General features: G+C 43.0%; 1 protein-coding gene across 4 annotated transcripts in view; it reads left to right on the top strand.

Moving 5' to 3' along the window:
• Window positions 1-17280, top strand: part of PDXK (pyridoxal kinase) — a 282079-nt gene that overhangs the window by 86416 nt on the left and 178383 nt on the right. For all 4 annotated transcript variants that reach the window (XM_030203776.1, XM_030203775.1, XM_030203777.1 and 1 more), the window contains exons 4-5: window positions 5655-5738; window positions 9623-9669. In XM_030203776.1, the coding sequence (XP_030059636.1) occupies window positions 5655-5738; window positions 9623-9669 (131 nt within the window). The remainder of the gene's footprint in view (window positions 1-5654; window positions 5739-9622; window positions 9670-17280) is intronic.

The raw sequence follows: 17280 nt of genomic DNA, 5'->3' as shown, positions 1-17280 counted from the left end.
CAAAAAGAAAGCTACAGACACCGCGGGAGCAGCGGGGAGGAGCAGAAAGAGGCAGGCAAGGCTCCCAGACGGCCGGACCTGGACCTGTGGGAGGAAAAGCAGAGAGGGATGTTGGATTGGGGGTAGTTAGGGTGGGCCTCGGGCAAAGGCCCACCCATAGCTATTCCCCTGTGGTAGACAAATATAACCCACCAGTTCCTGGATTCATCTGCTGCGACTAAAGGAAAGAAAATTATCAGGTAACTCCCAATTTTTCCATAAAAAGACAATGTAAATCTATAAAACACATGAGTGCATTAATTAAAACTGAAACTATAAATAGATTGTGAATATATAGTAACACTAGTAAAAAAAAGCCCGTTTCTGTTTTAAAGGAAACGGGTGCTAGCAAGGTTTTCCTCAGAGTGTGTATGTTAGAGAGAGTGAGACTGGGTGCGAGTGTGTGTGTGAGAATGAGAGTATGTGCCAGGGTCCCTCCTCCCCCCCACTTGCGGGGTCTGTGTGTCTCCCCCCTCCCCCCCCCCCCCCACTTGCGGAGTCTGTGTGTCTCCCCCCTCCTTTTGTCCAGTGGAAAAAGCTGTAAAAACGGCAATGAGAAGCAGCTCCTAGGTTTCCTTTTTTTTTTTTTTTTTTGAGTGTATAGGAATGACGGCTGCTGTGGGGAGTGGAATCAGAGATTAACCAATGGGCTTCCTTGCTTACCATAGACTTGCTTTGTTCACTTCCACTCCTGCCTATTGAATGTCCTGCAGCATGTCATAGCAGCCAATCAGTGGCACTTCAGGAATGATGTCACTTTTATCTACTCCACTTTCCTGAGCAGTTCTGGCAGGAAACCACGGTTCCAGGCAACCTCAAAACGCTGGAGGTGAGAATTATTATATAGGATAGTAACATAGTAGATGACGGCAGAAAAAGACCTGCACGGTCCATCCAGTCTGCCCAACAAGATAACTCATATGTGCTACTTTTTGTGTATACCCTACTTTGATTTGTACCTGTGCTCTTCAGGGCACAGACCGTATAAGTCTGCCCAGCACTATCCCCGCCTCCCAACCACCAGCCCCACCTCCCGCCACCGGCTCTGGCACAGACCATATAAGTCTGCCCAGCACTATCCCTGCCTCCCACCACCGTGTGATAAAAGAGATGATGAAAAGGGACCATATGATAAAAGAGATGATGAAAAGGGACAATAAAATAGTACCTAATGTGCAATGATACCAAGCAAATGCTCAAAATACAGGTTAAAGAGATGTAATACGGCAAATGATGGCTGGAAGAATCTTCATATTGAGTTAAGGCTTACTAAAGTGAAAAATGAAGCATTACCCACCCTCACCAATAGAGGGGCCAGCTCCCGCCCAAAAATGTTATAATATTTCCCCGTGTACCCATCTAGGCCTGGCGCCTTCCCTCCTTTTAACCCTTTAATGACCCTAAGGACCTCTGGCAATGTTATCTCTGCTTCCAATTCAGCCCTTTGGGCAGCTGTTACCCTCTTTAAGTCTAAATCCTGTAAATATTCTTGTATCTCCCCTTGAGAAGCCACTTCACCTTTAGAATAAAGTTTTGTGTAGTATTGCACAAATTGCGCCTGGATGTCGCTATCCTGATGGACTACCACATCCCCCGGGGTTTTAATTTTTGTAATCGTGTTCCTTATTTGCCTTTGTCGTAGGCCCCTCGCTAGCAAAGTCCCCATTTTACTGCTAAATTCAAAATTTTTTGTTGCAACATTCTCCTATTATAGTCCATCTTTCTCAGTTGGATTCTTTGTAGTTCCGTCCTACATTCCAGTAACTCTGTGAGATTATGTATGGTCCCTCTCTCTTGATGTACTGCCTCGAGCTTTATTAGCTTCTGCCTTATTAGCATTTCATGTGCCTTCCTTTCCCTCTTCCTCTGGGCCCCCTTTAGTATTAAATGACCCCGAACTACAGTCTTTAGGGCGTCCCACAGGATTCCCTCTGAGACTTCCCATTATCATTGAACTTCAGATATTCTGTTATTATGTTCCACACTTCTTGACAATCCCCCTCCTCTTCTATCAATGTTTCATTCAACCTCCATACATTCCCCCTCACCCCTCTGCCCAACACTGGGGCATGATCCGAGGCATGTATACTTTCAATATTTGAATCCTTCACTTCCCTCCCCAGTGAGCGACTGCACCATATCGCGTCTATCCTGGTATATATCTGCTGGGTGTGTGAATAAAATGAAAAGGATTTTTGCCCTGGATGTTGTAGTCTCCAAATATGCACCAAATCTAGCTCTTTCATTAATCTAAGAAATTTCCCCCTAATATGTCGTGTACCCCCATTCCTTCCCTGTCGAGTGGTCTACTCCTGAGGCCGGAAAGTTGAAATCTCCCCCCATGATTATCTGGCCCCTTCCAAACAAGCCCAGTTCAGATCGTATATTTAAAAAAAACACTCCCTGCCCTCCATTTGGGGCATATATATTAATAAATGTAATGGGCTGGTTGGAAATCTTTCCTTTGATTGCTAAACATCTACCCTCCCTCCCTTTGTATACTTCCAGTTCAAAACGCAGATTTTCTTTAACATATATCACCAACCCCCCTGTTTTGCCTCTCTTAGGATCTGCAAGCATAAAACACTCTCCCAGTCTCTTATGCCTTTTCGAGGATTCATCCTGTCTGTGAATATGAGTCTCTTGGAGCAATATCACATCCCATTTTAACCTTTGCAGCTCTTTAAATATAATACTTCTCTTCCCGGGGTTGTTCAGACCATTAACATTCCATGTCCCTACCCGTAACCCCCCCCCCCCCCCCGCCATCCCTCTCCCTTCCCTCCCTTGCCCCCTGCCCCCTCCCCTTCTTGACCCCTTCAACCAGCCTTGGTCCCTCTTTGCCAGTTCTGTCCCTGAGGAAATGCGCCCCCCTGTTACATCCTCCCCATCTCTTCCCCCCTTCTCCAATGTCTCCATCTTACATTGTCCCTCCAACCTGTCTCCCGTCACCCTGTTACCAGTAATCAGTCTTAGGCAGCGTTAGTATCAAAGAATCCCTGATGTCCCTCCATCCACCATGCTCAGTCTTTTCTGCTCAATTCAAGTCCTGAACCTGACACCTTCGGGGACACGCATCCCCTCTCTTCTCCCGCTTTTTTACAGCCCTACTTGTCGGCCGTTGGGGTTCTTTGCTTCTGTGATTGCTCTGTGTCCATTGCACCAGGTATATCGGTGCAGCCCATATCACTCAGTGTCTTCCAGGCTCCTTCCAATGATTGTAGTCTCCGGGTTCTGTCCCCCCACCGTTGCATTCCAAACGGGTATAGCCATCGATATCTCAGTCCTGCTTTTTGCAAGTATAGAGTTATCCAGCGTCTTTCTGGCCAGGTCCTGGAACACCTTGGCTTACAATTTTTCCACGTAATCTCACCCAGAGCCCAGGCTTTTTTCCATACTGCGTCCTTGATTTCAAACTCGTGGAAGCAAGCTACAATGTCTCTGGGCTGCCCTCCTCTCTGGGGGCCTAGGCTCTGATGAGCCCTATCAATTTTGTAACGCTTGAGGTTTTGCGTCTCTTCTCCATTATTTCCTGCCCCCAGAATAAACACACAGATTTCTTGAACTACTTTCATCGAGTCCTTGAATTGATCCTCCTCTGGAATCCCTTTAAAGCGCAGGTTGCACCTACGGGATCTATTTTCCAAGTCCTCCAGCTGTAGCTCTAGTTCCCCTCTCGATTGTTGTTCTCTCTTAAGTGCCTTCTGTAGACTTTGCACCTCCTCGGCCATGATTTCCACCTTCTCTTCAGTCTCTACTACGCTGTTGCCAATCTCTTTCCTCATGTAGCTCTCCCACCGCCGTTTGAATGCTTTTCCTGGTTGTAATCATCTCCGCTTTTAATTCTTTAAACCATCTGATAAACTCCATCTTACTGAGCTCGACTTCCTGCTTGAATAGCTCCTCAGGGTCTGGGTATGATTCCGAATCACCGCCCGCCATTTTGACTCCTCTTGCCACCATTCTTGAGCCTGCACTCTTCCCTGTTCCCGGCGTCTCAGACGAAAATTTAAACTTTGCTAATCGTTTTCACGCCGCCATACTCTTAGACATTTATTAGTCTTTATTTGGAGTGTAGTCGCTTAGTTTTTCGGGAGGTAGATCGCTTATATCTCTGGCTATGTCAGAGCTCCGCACTCAGGCAGCCATCTCGTAGCGCTGACGTCACTTCCTCTCATCCAAAATTTCTACCAAAAATTGTTTCTGCTTTTCATATCAATCAGCCTATTTTACTACCAGTGTTTCATCCACCACCACACCAAACACCAAGACAACAACGTTTACATACTGTAGACTTCACCAGAGCCCTTACTATATATTTGCAATAAATGACTTATCCAAATAGACCTCAGCTATTCCTTTCTCACCGCTCAGATCATTATCAACCAGTTTCTAAGCGTACTTTATTTGGATATATTGCTAATTGTATGCACTATTGTTATACAAAATCTTCTCTTCAAGATCTGAAGACTATTCCTCGTATCACAGCTCAAAAGATTAGAGCTATGTCTGCATCAACTGCACATCTTCACAGAGCATCAATCTTGGATATATGCCAAGCAGCAACATGGTCCTCAATACACACTTTCTCCGAACATTACTGCTTGGATGTGGCTTCACAAGACGATTCCAGATTTGGTCAGACCATTCTTGATAATGCGATCTGAACAATACCTTGCCTCCTCCTCCATACATTTTTACTTTTCCTAAAAAGTTATTTAATGTTACCTGTGTAAGCTTGGGAGTCTTACATGTGTGGCTACAAGATCTTGTCCATAGAAAAATAATAGTTGCTTACCTGTAACGATAGTTTTCCGTGGACAGTAAATCTTGTAGCCACACAATCCCTCCCTCCCTCGGCGTTCGATTTTTGCATTAAACTGAGGTGTCTATAGTGTTCCACGGTATATATTCTGCGCAATAAGGTGGGAATTCATGAGCATGCTCAGATTTGAATCTAGAGTTTATGCGTATAGAATACTGAGTCGGTCACATCAGCATTACATAACTTCACATGTGTTGCTACAAGGTCTACTGTCCACAGAAAACTACCGTTACAGGTAAGCAACTGTTATTTTGCGGCGGTCTTAGAGCAGAAGAGCGAGGTGCAATCTGGGAGGTGAAAGAGCACAGGCAGAGGTGACAACAGCACAGTGAGCAGTAGATAACAGTAGACCACCAGGGCTTTTAGAAGATGGGCCTACGGATGGTGATTGACCTGGGAGGATGGATTTTCTGTCAGGTGGGAAGGCTGGCTCAGGGTGGTGAGTATAGTTTGGAGGGGTGCAAGACCATGGTTCCAACTGAAACAGAGTGACAAATTTTGGTTGCGGATTCAGTTTCAGTTGGAACCCAAACCACTGGTTTTGGTCAGCCTCTCTAACACTTATAGACGCCTAAAAATAGCATCCTAATTATGATATTTACGGTTTGTTTTCTGTTTCTTATTGACAAATTCTTAAGTCTGTTTGCCTTTTTTGACTGCTGCACATTGATGCTATGTTTCCACCTCTGCACTGCTGCCATCCTCTATTCTTTCCTCTTTTTCTTGGTTTTTGATGTTATCTTTGTCCCAGCTAATTAATTTTACATTTATTTCTTTCTCTTTTCTAAAGGTTACACCAGAGACAAATCCTTCCTAGCAATGGTGGTGGATATAGTGCAAGAGTTGAAATGCCAGAATCCAAGGCTAGTATATGGTAAGAATGATGTGGATATTCTTTCATATCTTGAGGAGTAGAGTAGAATGTGGTGGAGGAGGGCATCCTTAAACTAATGTAGGCAGAGAGTGGGTTGTGCATGTCTCACAGTATGAAGCATGTAGAGGAAGGTAAGTAAGGAATGCTAATTCAGATCTCAGTGCTAAGTGTGATCCATTAGTTGCTTTTATCTCAGTCCCATGCTTATTGTTCCTTCTGATGTACTACTCTTTTGGTTGTGGTAAACAAAATTCAAGCAATTATACCGAAATCATTTATTAAATAAGGGACCCTTTTAGTAAAGTAAGTAAATTTTGCAGTTACCCTACATTTAACGCAAAAACTAATTTGCGGTACGTGCAGAACCTTTGTAGTAAATGCAGGGGACTTGGTCAGCATCTGCCCTGTATTTACCTCTCAGGGCAGAGTTACTGTACAGGGATCACATTACAGGTAGTGCCCGATAGCACAGGCACCCATGCTATCAGGTGCTACATGTAATGTGGTGCAGGACACTGAAAAGAAGTAAATAAAGAACTGATGCAGCGGCACACCCATTCCCTCATCTGTACCCCTTCTCCCATCTGATTTACCCCACCCTAGACATTAATCAGCCCTCCGATCCCACATGAAGAATCCCTCTGATTCTGACCTCGGACATGAAGCAGCCCTCCAATCTCCCGTCCTCAGACATGAAGCAACCCTCCAATTTCCCCTCCCCATATACGAACAAGCTCTCCAATCCCACTTGCTAAGAGCTCCCCTTTGATTCCACTCCCTGACATGAAGCCCCACCTCTGACAGCAAAATCCTGCCCCTCTATTGCCCAGCCAACCACTTCTAGGGAGCAAATGCCAATTTGGAGGAGGCACTGACCCAGGTGGCAGTTTGGAAGGAATGAGGATGATCAAAGCACTCCTCTTAATCTTCCGGAGCATTTACAACTCGAAACTTTTGTTCATCTTAATCTTTTTTACAGCTGTCTTTTCAATATTCTATTTTGAATGTAAAATATTAAAAACACCACAGTCAGCATTCACATCAAACGCTGATCACAATGTTTAAATCTTTACCCAGATATTCAGCGTCATGCCATGCACGGATGAAGGCAATGAATACAATAAATATAAACAATATAATATCTGGGCTTAAGGTGGTCATCAGAAATTAACTGGTACTGCCAGTATTCAGCCCCTATACCCATATAACTATCAGGATATGTTAGGAGAGCAAAATAGCTGTTCTGACGTATCCTGATAATTATCTGGGTGTTGACGCTGAATATTGGAAGTACCTGGATAACTTCCAGCTCTGCATTGGCTGTTCTCCCAAACCACCACAACACTATCCAAATAGATGCGAGGGCAATCAGTAAAGATTTTCAGTGGCTCTATCTGCTGGGCTGGCCACATTGAGCGGCACTTAATCTGGGTAGGAGCTGCTCTTACCCAGAATGTCGACTCCTAAAATACAGGGGAAATACCAGCTTTATCCTTCCATGTATATAATTATGGCCAACGATGCAGTATATTGCTAACAATGAATTTTTGGGCTTATGAGTTTAGCATTTGGGATCATTAATGCTTGACATCCTGAAGGTAACCAGTTAGTGGGGCAAAACAGCGGGAAGGCTGATAATATGTTTGGGTGCCTAATTAGAAGTACAGCATACAGATCTCTGGTGATACTTCAACTTGAATTCTATGTCAGTCTGAAGACCATATCACTAGGATAATGATACGATGGAAGTGATTCAGCTGACAGCCATAAAAATGATGTTTCCTATGTACTACAGTTCTTACATGAAGAATTTTAGGGAGCTGAAAGTGTACTTAGGGAAGAAATGAGGGAAAGGGAAATATGACAGTAGCATTCAAATATTCAGTGGGTATGATTTTACATAGAGTAAGTATAAAGACACATAATGCGGAATGGAGGGCAGCTCAAAAGGGATGTGAAAAAATACTTTTTAACTGAGAGGATGATGGATATCTAGAACAGACTTTAGTGATGTTGTAGGGACTAAAATTGTGAAGGAATTTAAGTAAGCTTTGGATAGTCACCAGGGGAGAGAGAAACCAGAGATCAAAATTGAATTTAAATGCAGAACTGAGCTTCTTAAGCCCAGTAGAACATTAACAGGAAGGAAATGCCTGACCCATCTTCTACCTCAGGGGTCTCCAACTTCAGCCCTAGTCAGGTCAAGTTTTCAGGATTTCTATATTATGCATGAAATCTGTTTGCATACAGTGAAGGCAATGCATGCAGATGGATCTCGTGCATATTCATTGGGGAAATCCTGAAAACCTAATTGGATTGTGGTCCTTAAGGATTGAGGTTGGGTACCCCTGATCTACCTTGTAAGCTATTGCAAATTTTTGTGAACATGTGGTAACTGCCACCTATGTTTTCTCACTCCTTCTGCTAATGTTTTAGTGGTCTTTGTTATGATCTACTTCCTGGTTATGCCTCTCCTTCCTAAATAACATGATCTATATCGGGGATATGCAACTCCGGTCCTCAAGTGCCATGGGTAGAACTGTTTTTCAAGATATCCACAATGAATATGTATGAGAAATTTTCATGCACTACCTCAATTGTGTGCAGATCTATCTCATGCATATGCATTGTGGATGTCTTGAAAACCTGACCTACTTGTGGCACTCAGGGACTGGAGTTGCCTATCCTGATCTATACAGTTAATTGAGCCTTATACTGATTTGCTTTTGGGGGGGGGGGGAGGAAGTGACAGAGACCGTTTCCTTTGCTAGCCACTGGTTGAAAGAGAAGTCTCCTCAGACTTGCCCATAAATGCCACTCTTAATTCAGGAGGGTTCCTCCCATAGGCGGTCGGTGGCCCAACTGTTTGGGGAGGCTAAAGGGGGCGGGTTAGGGGTGGGGCCAGGGGTGGAGCTTAAATCCATAATTGATAACACAGAAAAAATAAATAAAAATAAAAGTCACAATACCTTTTATTAAATTTAGATATTAGATGTGTATCATATGTCAAAGAATAAAGTGGTTGCTCAAAGCATATTCTAAGCACAATCGCTCAACTGCAAAACACTATGCACAACTTTGTGCAAAAACACACTCAGAACCTTACTGTACCATAAATATTACACTGGGCAGACCTAATACACCAATATACCACCCATACGGAAAATGCAGACTGTCAACAATATGAAACAAGGGATCATATCATCACAATTCTCATGTAGAGCCACAAAACACCCTAATTCATGTTTAATGTGGAATAAAATGCCATAAATAAGTAAATAAATATAAACTTTTAATGTTGAGCACCTGATTCTCAAAGTGGACATATTCCAAACACTATAATGAAAATAAAATGATCTTTTCTACCTCTGTTGTCTGGTGACCTTTTCTGATCATGCTGGCCCAGTATCCAATTCTGTTGCTATCTGTCCTCAGTGCAGGTCAGGAAGTCATCCTCCTTAAATATCTCCCTGGCAACACAGGACACCTCCAGCCACCCCCGCTCTCCAGCAGTAAGGTAAACAAACCATAAACCAATTTCTACAACTGCTTAAAAAGGCTAGAGGGCTTTCACTGCAGCTCCTGCTGTGAGGATGGAGGTAAAAACAATTTAAACCCCTCAGAGCACAGCAGGGGAGGCTTAGCCTGTCCAAGCCTCTTATACCGGGCGCCTATGGTTCCTCCTGGCAGCAGCAGTCACCCCCCCCCCCCCCCCCCCCCCCCCCCCCCCCCAATTCTCCAGGGCCTGAAAACATCACCTCTGATGTCCATATACACTGCTGGTTCTAAAAAAAAAAACCAGGAACCTTAAATATGAGTCTCCTGCACCAGGGGCCAGCTTCTGTTGGCTGGTTTCTGAGGTGACTTTTCTTCCTCTCTTGCAGTTTGTGATCCGGTGATGGGAGACAAATGGAATGGAGAAGGCTCTATGGTTGGTAAATTCTTTCTGCTGAGAATCTGAAAGCTCCCTACTTGAAAGCCTCATATACTGTGAAACTTACTGTATATAAGGAGCATTATATTCCCAAACTATTCCTGACAAAATCACAGAACTTATCAAAACAATTCTGTATATACTCACGTATAGGTCACAAAATTTTTTAATCATTTTAAGGTCAGAAGTTGGGGGATGACCTGTACATGAGTCTACCAGCCTTTTCTTCTCACCCATGTCAGTTCCACCGGCAGCAACTCTGCAAGCATAGTATACCCTTCCTAACTTCCCCATGCTGCTGCTTTCATTCAGGAAGTACATCACTGGAACTCCCATGATACATTTCATGACAGGCAGAGGGCACATTCCTGGAGCAGGTATGAATGAAAGCAATAACTTGGGGAAGGGAGGGGGGCTACCATGCTTGCAACTGCTGCTCATAGGACCAAGAAAGGCCTTAGGGATGGGGGAGTGAATGCTGGAACTTGTAAGCGTGGGTAGGGAATGGAAGGAAAGTGCTGGACCCATAGAAGTCGGGGGGGGGGGGGGCACCTATACGCGAGTCATTCACATAGACATAGAGATTAAGAGAAAAAGTCGGGATGGGGCGACCTATAGGCAAGTATGTATGGTAATTGTTTTGATAATAAAATTACTGGCACGATTGTTTTTTGATAGTTCAGTTCACATTTAAAATAGTTAATTCCTTGTTTCTGTTCTGATTTTTATTTTATTACTGGGTAGATATTAGTATTTGAAAGGTTGTGAAACCACTTCTAACATACATATTCCCACCATTATGAATGTAGGTAAATCATGATGCTGCTTTCCTAATGATCATGAGTGCCATATAGGAATTCCACTGATACATGTTGTCATAAACTGTGGTGCTATGGTATATGGACTAGGTGGGGTGGTGGATCTAGCACGCTGGTATTTTCTGCTTGGTTCTTAAGGATGCACAAAAATTACCGGGGCAGCAACATGTGATTTTTGACTGGTTCTAGCCGGTTTAGCATGCACGGTTGTCAGTGAGGAATGCACAAAGGGGTTCTGCGAGCCCTTTTCCGTTTGCCGTAGCAGCCAACTTGAATTGTATGCTAAACTATTACAGTGAGCTAATTAGTATGTAAATGTGCATTCTGAGTGAGAGAAATTTTACGGGCAGTCTGGAGCAGTCGTAGCATGACGGTGGCTTCTGGATCTGCTCTCCATTCCCTTCTGCCTTGGCGATTGGTATGTGCGGTCTGCTCCTTCCCCCCCCCCCCCCCCCCCCCCCCACATCTCGTTCAGGATTGGGCGTAATGCTTGCTCTGTATATCCTTGAACGGGGGTGGGTTCTCGTGCCTTTTTCTTGCTGCCTCCTGAGCCCCCCCCCCCCCCCCCCCCCCAATCTTTGCTGGTTCTCTGATTGTCCTGCTTTGCTTCACTTTGCACTGCGAAAGCATCACTTTAGAGTCACCTTGCAACTCCTTTCCTCGCTTTTGTTCTGGGTAGTAGGCCAAGGGGGAGGGTGGACAAACTGGCGCACAGGGGGAGCTCACCCTTGGGAGAACCAGCCGTGGCTGCTTCACCTCTAACTAGTGTTCCAGGAGCTTTCTCTCCAGCAGCATTTGCTCAGAAAACCCTCCACAGCCAGCTTAAAGTACTACCATACATGACTTTCATACACACCAGCTTTACACGTCAGAAACAGATGAGTGATCTGTTTTGCTACCATATTTGACACATATGACAGCAAAGCAGATCACTTGTCTGTTTCTTTAAAAAAGAGAGAGGGGGGATGTGAAGCAGTGGAGGCTGTTCTAAGCAGGTGCTGCTTAGCAGGTGGCTGCTGTACACACGCACTGGCTTTTTCCCTACCGAGCTGCTTGCTATTTTTGCAAGCAACTCATTTGTATGTGATTTCCTTTGGGAATTGCACGCTATTTCCATCTTGGTAAAAGTTACCAAGGTGGAAATAGCGAGCTGTTGTTTCCAGGGACTTTTATGCATCGACGCCTCAGCCTTTAATTGAGACATCAGATTGTTTCTTTACATCCCACTGAGCTACCCAGTAGATCCTGATCCAGAACCACCTTATTCCTTCAAGTAGAGCTCTCAAGTGAAGTGCACAGCTCCAGTTTAAATCCATTACAGACTAGAGTAATTTAGAGAAATTTTATCAGGTCTTCTAAGGGCCAGTTTTTGAAATTTGCTTCAGAAGAAATCTTTAAAAATCTAAAATATGTGCAGTGTACAAAAATTAAGAAATTTAAGATGGTGATTAGTTTACATCCAATATGTAAATGCCACGGTCAGCATTGAGTTCAAACACTGTTTGTGGTATTTAACTTTATACCCGGGTGTTCAGTACTGGGCCATAACTGGACACCAGAGCTGAATATCAGGGTGTGAGGCAGCCACCAGAAACTGTCTGGATACCACCTATTTTCAGCACCAGTACCCATAAAACTCAATAACATAGGACAGCTATATTGCTGTCCTAACTTATCTGGATAGTTATCTAGGTACAGGTTCTGAATATCAACATTACCTGGATAACTTCTGGCTCTGCATTCAGGCAGCTCTGGCACTATATGAATGGAACCTGGAAGGTCTATGAAGATTTTCAGTACCATTATCCAGATAAAGCCACTGAAAATCAGTGGCTGGTCCTAGTGAGTGACATTTATTATTTGTAAGGTTGTGCAACCACTTCTAACATAAGGCCTTTTTACTAAAGCTTAGCATGCACTAATGGAATTAGCACTCAATAAATGTTAAGAAGCCCATTTTATACATATGGGCTTCTTAGCATTTAGCACATGCTAAGCTTTAGTAAAAGGGCTTATAGATATTTCCACATTGTGAATTTAAAGTAAATCAGAATGCTACTACTACTTAACATTTCTAGAGCACTACTAGGGTTAGGCAGCGCTGTACAATTTAACAAAGAGAGACAGTCCCTGCTCAAAGAGCTTACAATCTAATAGACAAGTGAACGGTCGGTCCGATAGGGGCAGTCAAATTGGGGCAGTCTGGATTCACTGAACGGTAAGGGTTAGGTGCCGAACGCAGCATTGAAGAGGTGGGCTTTAAGCAAAGACTTGAAGACAGGGAGGGGGCTTGGCGTAAGGACTCAGGAAGGTTGTTCCAAGCATAGGGTGAGGCGAGGCAGAATGAGCGGAGCCTGGAGTTGGCGGTGGTGGAGAAGGGTACTGAGAGGAGGGATTTATCCTGTGAACGGAGGTTACGGGCGGGAACGTAAGGGGAGATGCTGCTTTACTAATCATCAGTACCATACAGGGATTTCACTACTACATGCTGTCATAAATTGATACCGACGAGGTAGAGTATATGATCTAGCATACTGGTGCTTTCTGCTTGGTTGTTAAGGATGAGGTAGAAATGGCATATTTTAGGTTTCAGTTTTAATTGGGACACCAAGTTGGTTTGTTGTGTTCCACTGGGCTACCAGGTAGACCCTAAGCCAGAAACACCTTACTTCTTCTACTGGAGCTCTTAAATTAAATACAGCTCTACAGTTAAAATTTATAACAAACTAAACTGATATTGGAAATTTTTGTATTCCTGTTTTTTTGTTGTTTGTTTTCTGAATAATTCCTGGCATTTTACTTGCTTTTTTTAGCTGTTGTTGTATAATAAGCTGAGGATTTGAAAATATCCACAGTAGTTTAGATTGTTTTTCCTTATGTGCATCATTTTGCACTTATCTATGTTAATTTTAGTCTGTGATTTAGATTCCCAGTTCCCAAGTCTCATCTGCTCCTGTATTTCTGTGTTTTTGCTTCGTTATTTATTTTGTTAGCATAAGTACATAAGTACCGCCATACTGGCAAAAGACCAAAGGTCCATCAAGCCCAGCATCCTGTCTCTGACAGTGGCCAATCCAGGCTTCAAGAACCCAGCAACCCCTCCCCCCCAAAAAAAAAAATGTAATAATGTTCAATGGACTTTTCCCTCAGGAATCTGTCCAAACCCCCTTTAAATTCCATAAGGCCAGCTGCTGTCACTACATTCTCCGGCAACGAGTTCCACAGTCTAACTACACGCTGAGTAAAGAAAAACTTTCTCCTATTTGTTTTAAATCTACCATATTCTAGCTTCATCTTGTGTCCCCTGGTTTTGTTGTTGTTTGAAAGTGTAAACAAATGCTTCACATCTGTCTGCTCTACTCCGCTCATTATCTTGTAGACTTCTATCATATCACCCCTCAGCCGCCTTTTCTCCAAGCTGAAGAGCCCTAACCTTCTCAGCCTTTCCTCATAGGGAAGTCGTTCCATTCCCTTTATTATTTTCGTCGCTCTTCTCTGCACCTTTTCTAATTCCTTTATATCTTTTTTGAGATGCTGCAACCAGAATTGGACACAATACTCAAGGTGCGGTCGCACCATGGAGCGATACAACAGCATTATAACATCCTCATGTTTGTTTTCCATCCCTTTCCTAATAATACTCAACATTATTATACCCAGGTGTTCAGTACTGGGCCATAACTGGACACCAGAGCTGAATATACACATATATTGAATATACACATATATTGCCGGATTCTATGTTCGTCACCCAAAGTTGGATACAGACCAGAGATCCACACATAAACTAATTGGCTAATTAGGTTAGAACAAGTTATTGTCGTTAAAAAAATGCTAATTGGCATTTAGTAGTTACTTGTGGATTTGCCCTACGCCCCTATTCTATAACCTGTGCACCTAACTTCCGTGCAAGTCCAAAGGGGGCATGGGTGGATCAGGGGCATTTCAAGGATTTAGGCACACAGTATAGAATATTTGAATTTGCATGCTTAAGTGATAGTAGTTGGGTACAAGCGTTTACACCAGCCTTTAGCTGGCATAAGTGCTTTCACCGAAATTTAGGTGTGAAATTGCACACTAAGCTAATATTTTATAAAGACAGTTCTACGTGGAACTATCTTTATAGAATTTGCGTTTAGCGCGCAGCATCTTATTGTCTAACTTTAGGTGACTTTTACTGAAGTTTCCCCAGAATGGACAGTTCCTTTCTTTTTGAGTTTACAGTCTAGCCGTGTACACCATGAAAGTGATTTTAGAAGGGTTATATGCTATTTTCATGTGTAAAAAGCAGCTGCCATTACTGCCAGATGACTCGCAGGGCTGTCATCTGGCAGATGTGAAGATGTTCATATTAACTCAGCAGATGCATCATGCGCTAATGATTCCCTTTTTGATAAGGCTAAGGACTGTAGACACCATCAGAGCTCATTGTTCTATTTTAGAGCACCTTTCGTCAATAGTAACTCAGCAGATGCATCATGCGCTACTGATTCCCTTTTTGATAAGGCTAAGGATTGTAGACGCCATTAGAGCTCATTGTTCTATTTTAGAGCACCTTTCGTCAATAGTTCTATCATCTGTTATTCTCTAGATGAACTGGCACAACTCACTGTTGCCAACTTTCTACCATCAAAGGAGGTTTTTTTGTCCTTTTTCAGAATACCGTAGCAAGCCCAGCATCAATCTTTAGCTAAACCTCACCAATGAGAAAGAGGACAACTAAAGTAGACATTTTTTACTCTTCTGATCACAGCCAGTTTCCTTACAGAATATACATCCTGTTGTACCTATAGGGGGTCATGTACAGGTTTTTCTTAAGGAATGGAAGAAAATCTTGTTTTTCAAAACAGGCTATCATTATAGGTTTCTGTCACTTCTGCCAGAAAGACCCCAAATCTGGTCTCAGCTTCTTCACACACATGCCCACCTGCTTCAGAGAGAAGTCATTCCCTTCTACAATCAAATGTCATAGGACCTGTTTCACCTTAGGAAAGTAGTTGGAGCTTCTATTCCAGATACTTCCTGATTCCCAAGATGACAATGAAAATGAAGAAAGCGTTTATGAACAACTTTAAAAATAGAAAGTGGACAAAGCCATGGGGCTGGGTGGGATCCATCTCAGAATCTTGAGGGAGATCAGAAAGGTTCTGGTGGGTCCTTTTAAAGATTTGTTTAATAAATCCTTGGAGATGGTGGGAGGTTCTGCAGGATTGGAGAAGAGTAGATGTAGTCCCTCTTCACAAAAGTGGAGATGGAGAAGAAGTGGTAAACTCTAGGCTGGTAAGCCTTACTTCATTGTTTGGAAAGGTTATGGAGGCGCTGCTCTCGGAAATGATAGTGAGTTTCCTGGAATCCAGTGGGTTACAAGATCCAAGGCAATATGGTTTCATCAAAGGGAAATCGTGCCAAACAAATCTGATTGCTTTCTTCGACTGGATGAGTAGAGAATTGGATAGTGGACATTGGCTAGATATAGTCTACTTGGATTTCAGTAAGGCCTTTGACACAGTCCCTCATAGGGGGCTCATAAACTCAGGAGGCTAAAATTATGACATAAAATGGTGAACTGTATTGGGAACTGGTTGACTGACAAGATGGCAGAGGGTGGTGTTAAATGGAGTCTACTCAGAGGATAGAGTGCCTCAGATATTGGTACTGGGGCCAATTCTATTCAACATATTTGTGAGTGACATTGCTGAAGGATTAGATGGAAAAGTTTGCCTGTTTGCAGTTGACACCTAGATTTGCAACAGAGTGGACAACACGAGAAGAGATGTACAAAAATTAAAAGAATGGTCAAATGTTTGGCAGTTAAAGTTACAGACTCTATAACTTATGAGATCATTATTCTACGTTCATCCACACCTGGTTCTTCATTGGAAGGACAATACTAATATCTCATACCACGAGTGGTGGAATACATTATGCATACAGACAGTACGAAAAGGCTGCAGCGTTTAGATCCTGGCCTCTTCTGGACAATCATCTTTCTTCAGCATTGAAAATGTGAGACTTTTCTCCAGCCTCATATCCAGCACTCCCAAATTTTCACATGCTTCAGTAATTGCCTATCACTTAAATAATTGTACTGTGTAATTGTTTTAAAGCACTTAGATTGCCAAACTGTTTGTTTATTTTTGTTGCCTCATATGTTTGTTTGTTCTGGTCCCTCAACCACACTTAATATTATAGTTGTTAACGTTTTTCATTTTCACTTGTAAGCATATTTTCAAAGCACGTAGACTTACAAAGTTACATAGTGCTTTGAAAATATGCCTTCACGTGTTGTAAGTTTTTGAAAATTTATAAATAAAAATTTTAAAAAATGCAAAGAACTGCAAAGTGATGCTCTTGCGGTATAGAACTCCAAAAGAGCAGTGTATGCTAGGGGTGAGAGACTGACATGCATGGATCAGGAGAAAGACCTTGGGGTGATAATGTCTGAGGATCGCAAGGTAGCTAAACAATGTGACAAAGCTGTGGTGGTTGCCTGAAGAATGCTAGGCTGCACAGAGAAGCATAACCAGCAGGAGAATGGAGGTGTTGATGCTCCTGTAAAAGTCATTGGTGAAGCCCCACTTGGACTATTGTGTCCAGTTTTGGAGGCTGTATCTCTTCAAGGCCATAAGACTTGAGAAAGGTGACAAAAATAGTATTTGGTTTGTGCCTTAAGATTTATGAGAAGAGACAGAAGGACTTGAATATGTATGCGCTGGAGAAAAGGAGAGAGGTGATGTGCTACAGACACTTAAATACTTGAAGCGTATTAATATTCAAACAAACCTCTTCC

Source organism: Microcaecilia unicolor, chromosome 5, assembly GCF_901765095.1.
Source record: "Microcaecilia unicolor chromosome 5, aMicUni1.1, whole genome shotgun sequence".
Classification (NCBI taxonomy): Eukaryota; Metazoa; Chordata; class Amphibia; order Gymnophiona; family Siphonopidae; genus Microcaecilia; species Microcaecilia unicolor.
This window is presented reverse-complemented; position numbering and strand designations above follow the sequence as displayed.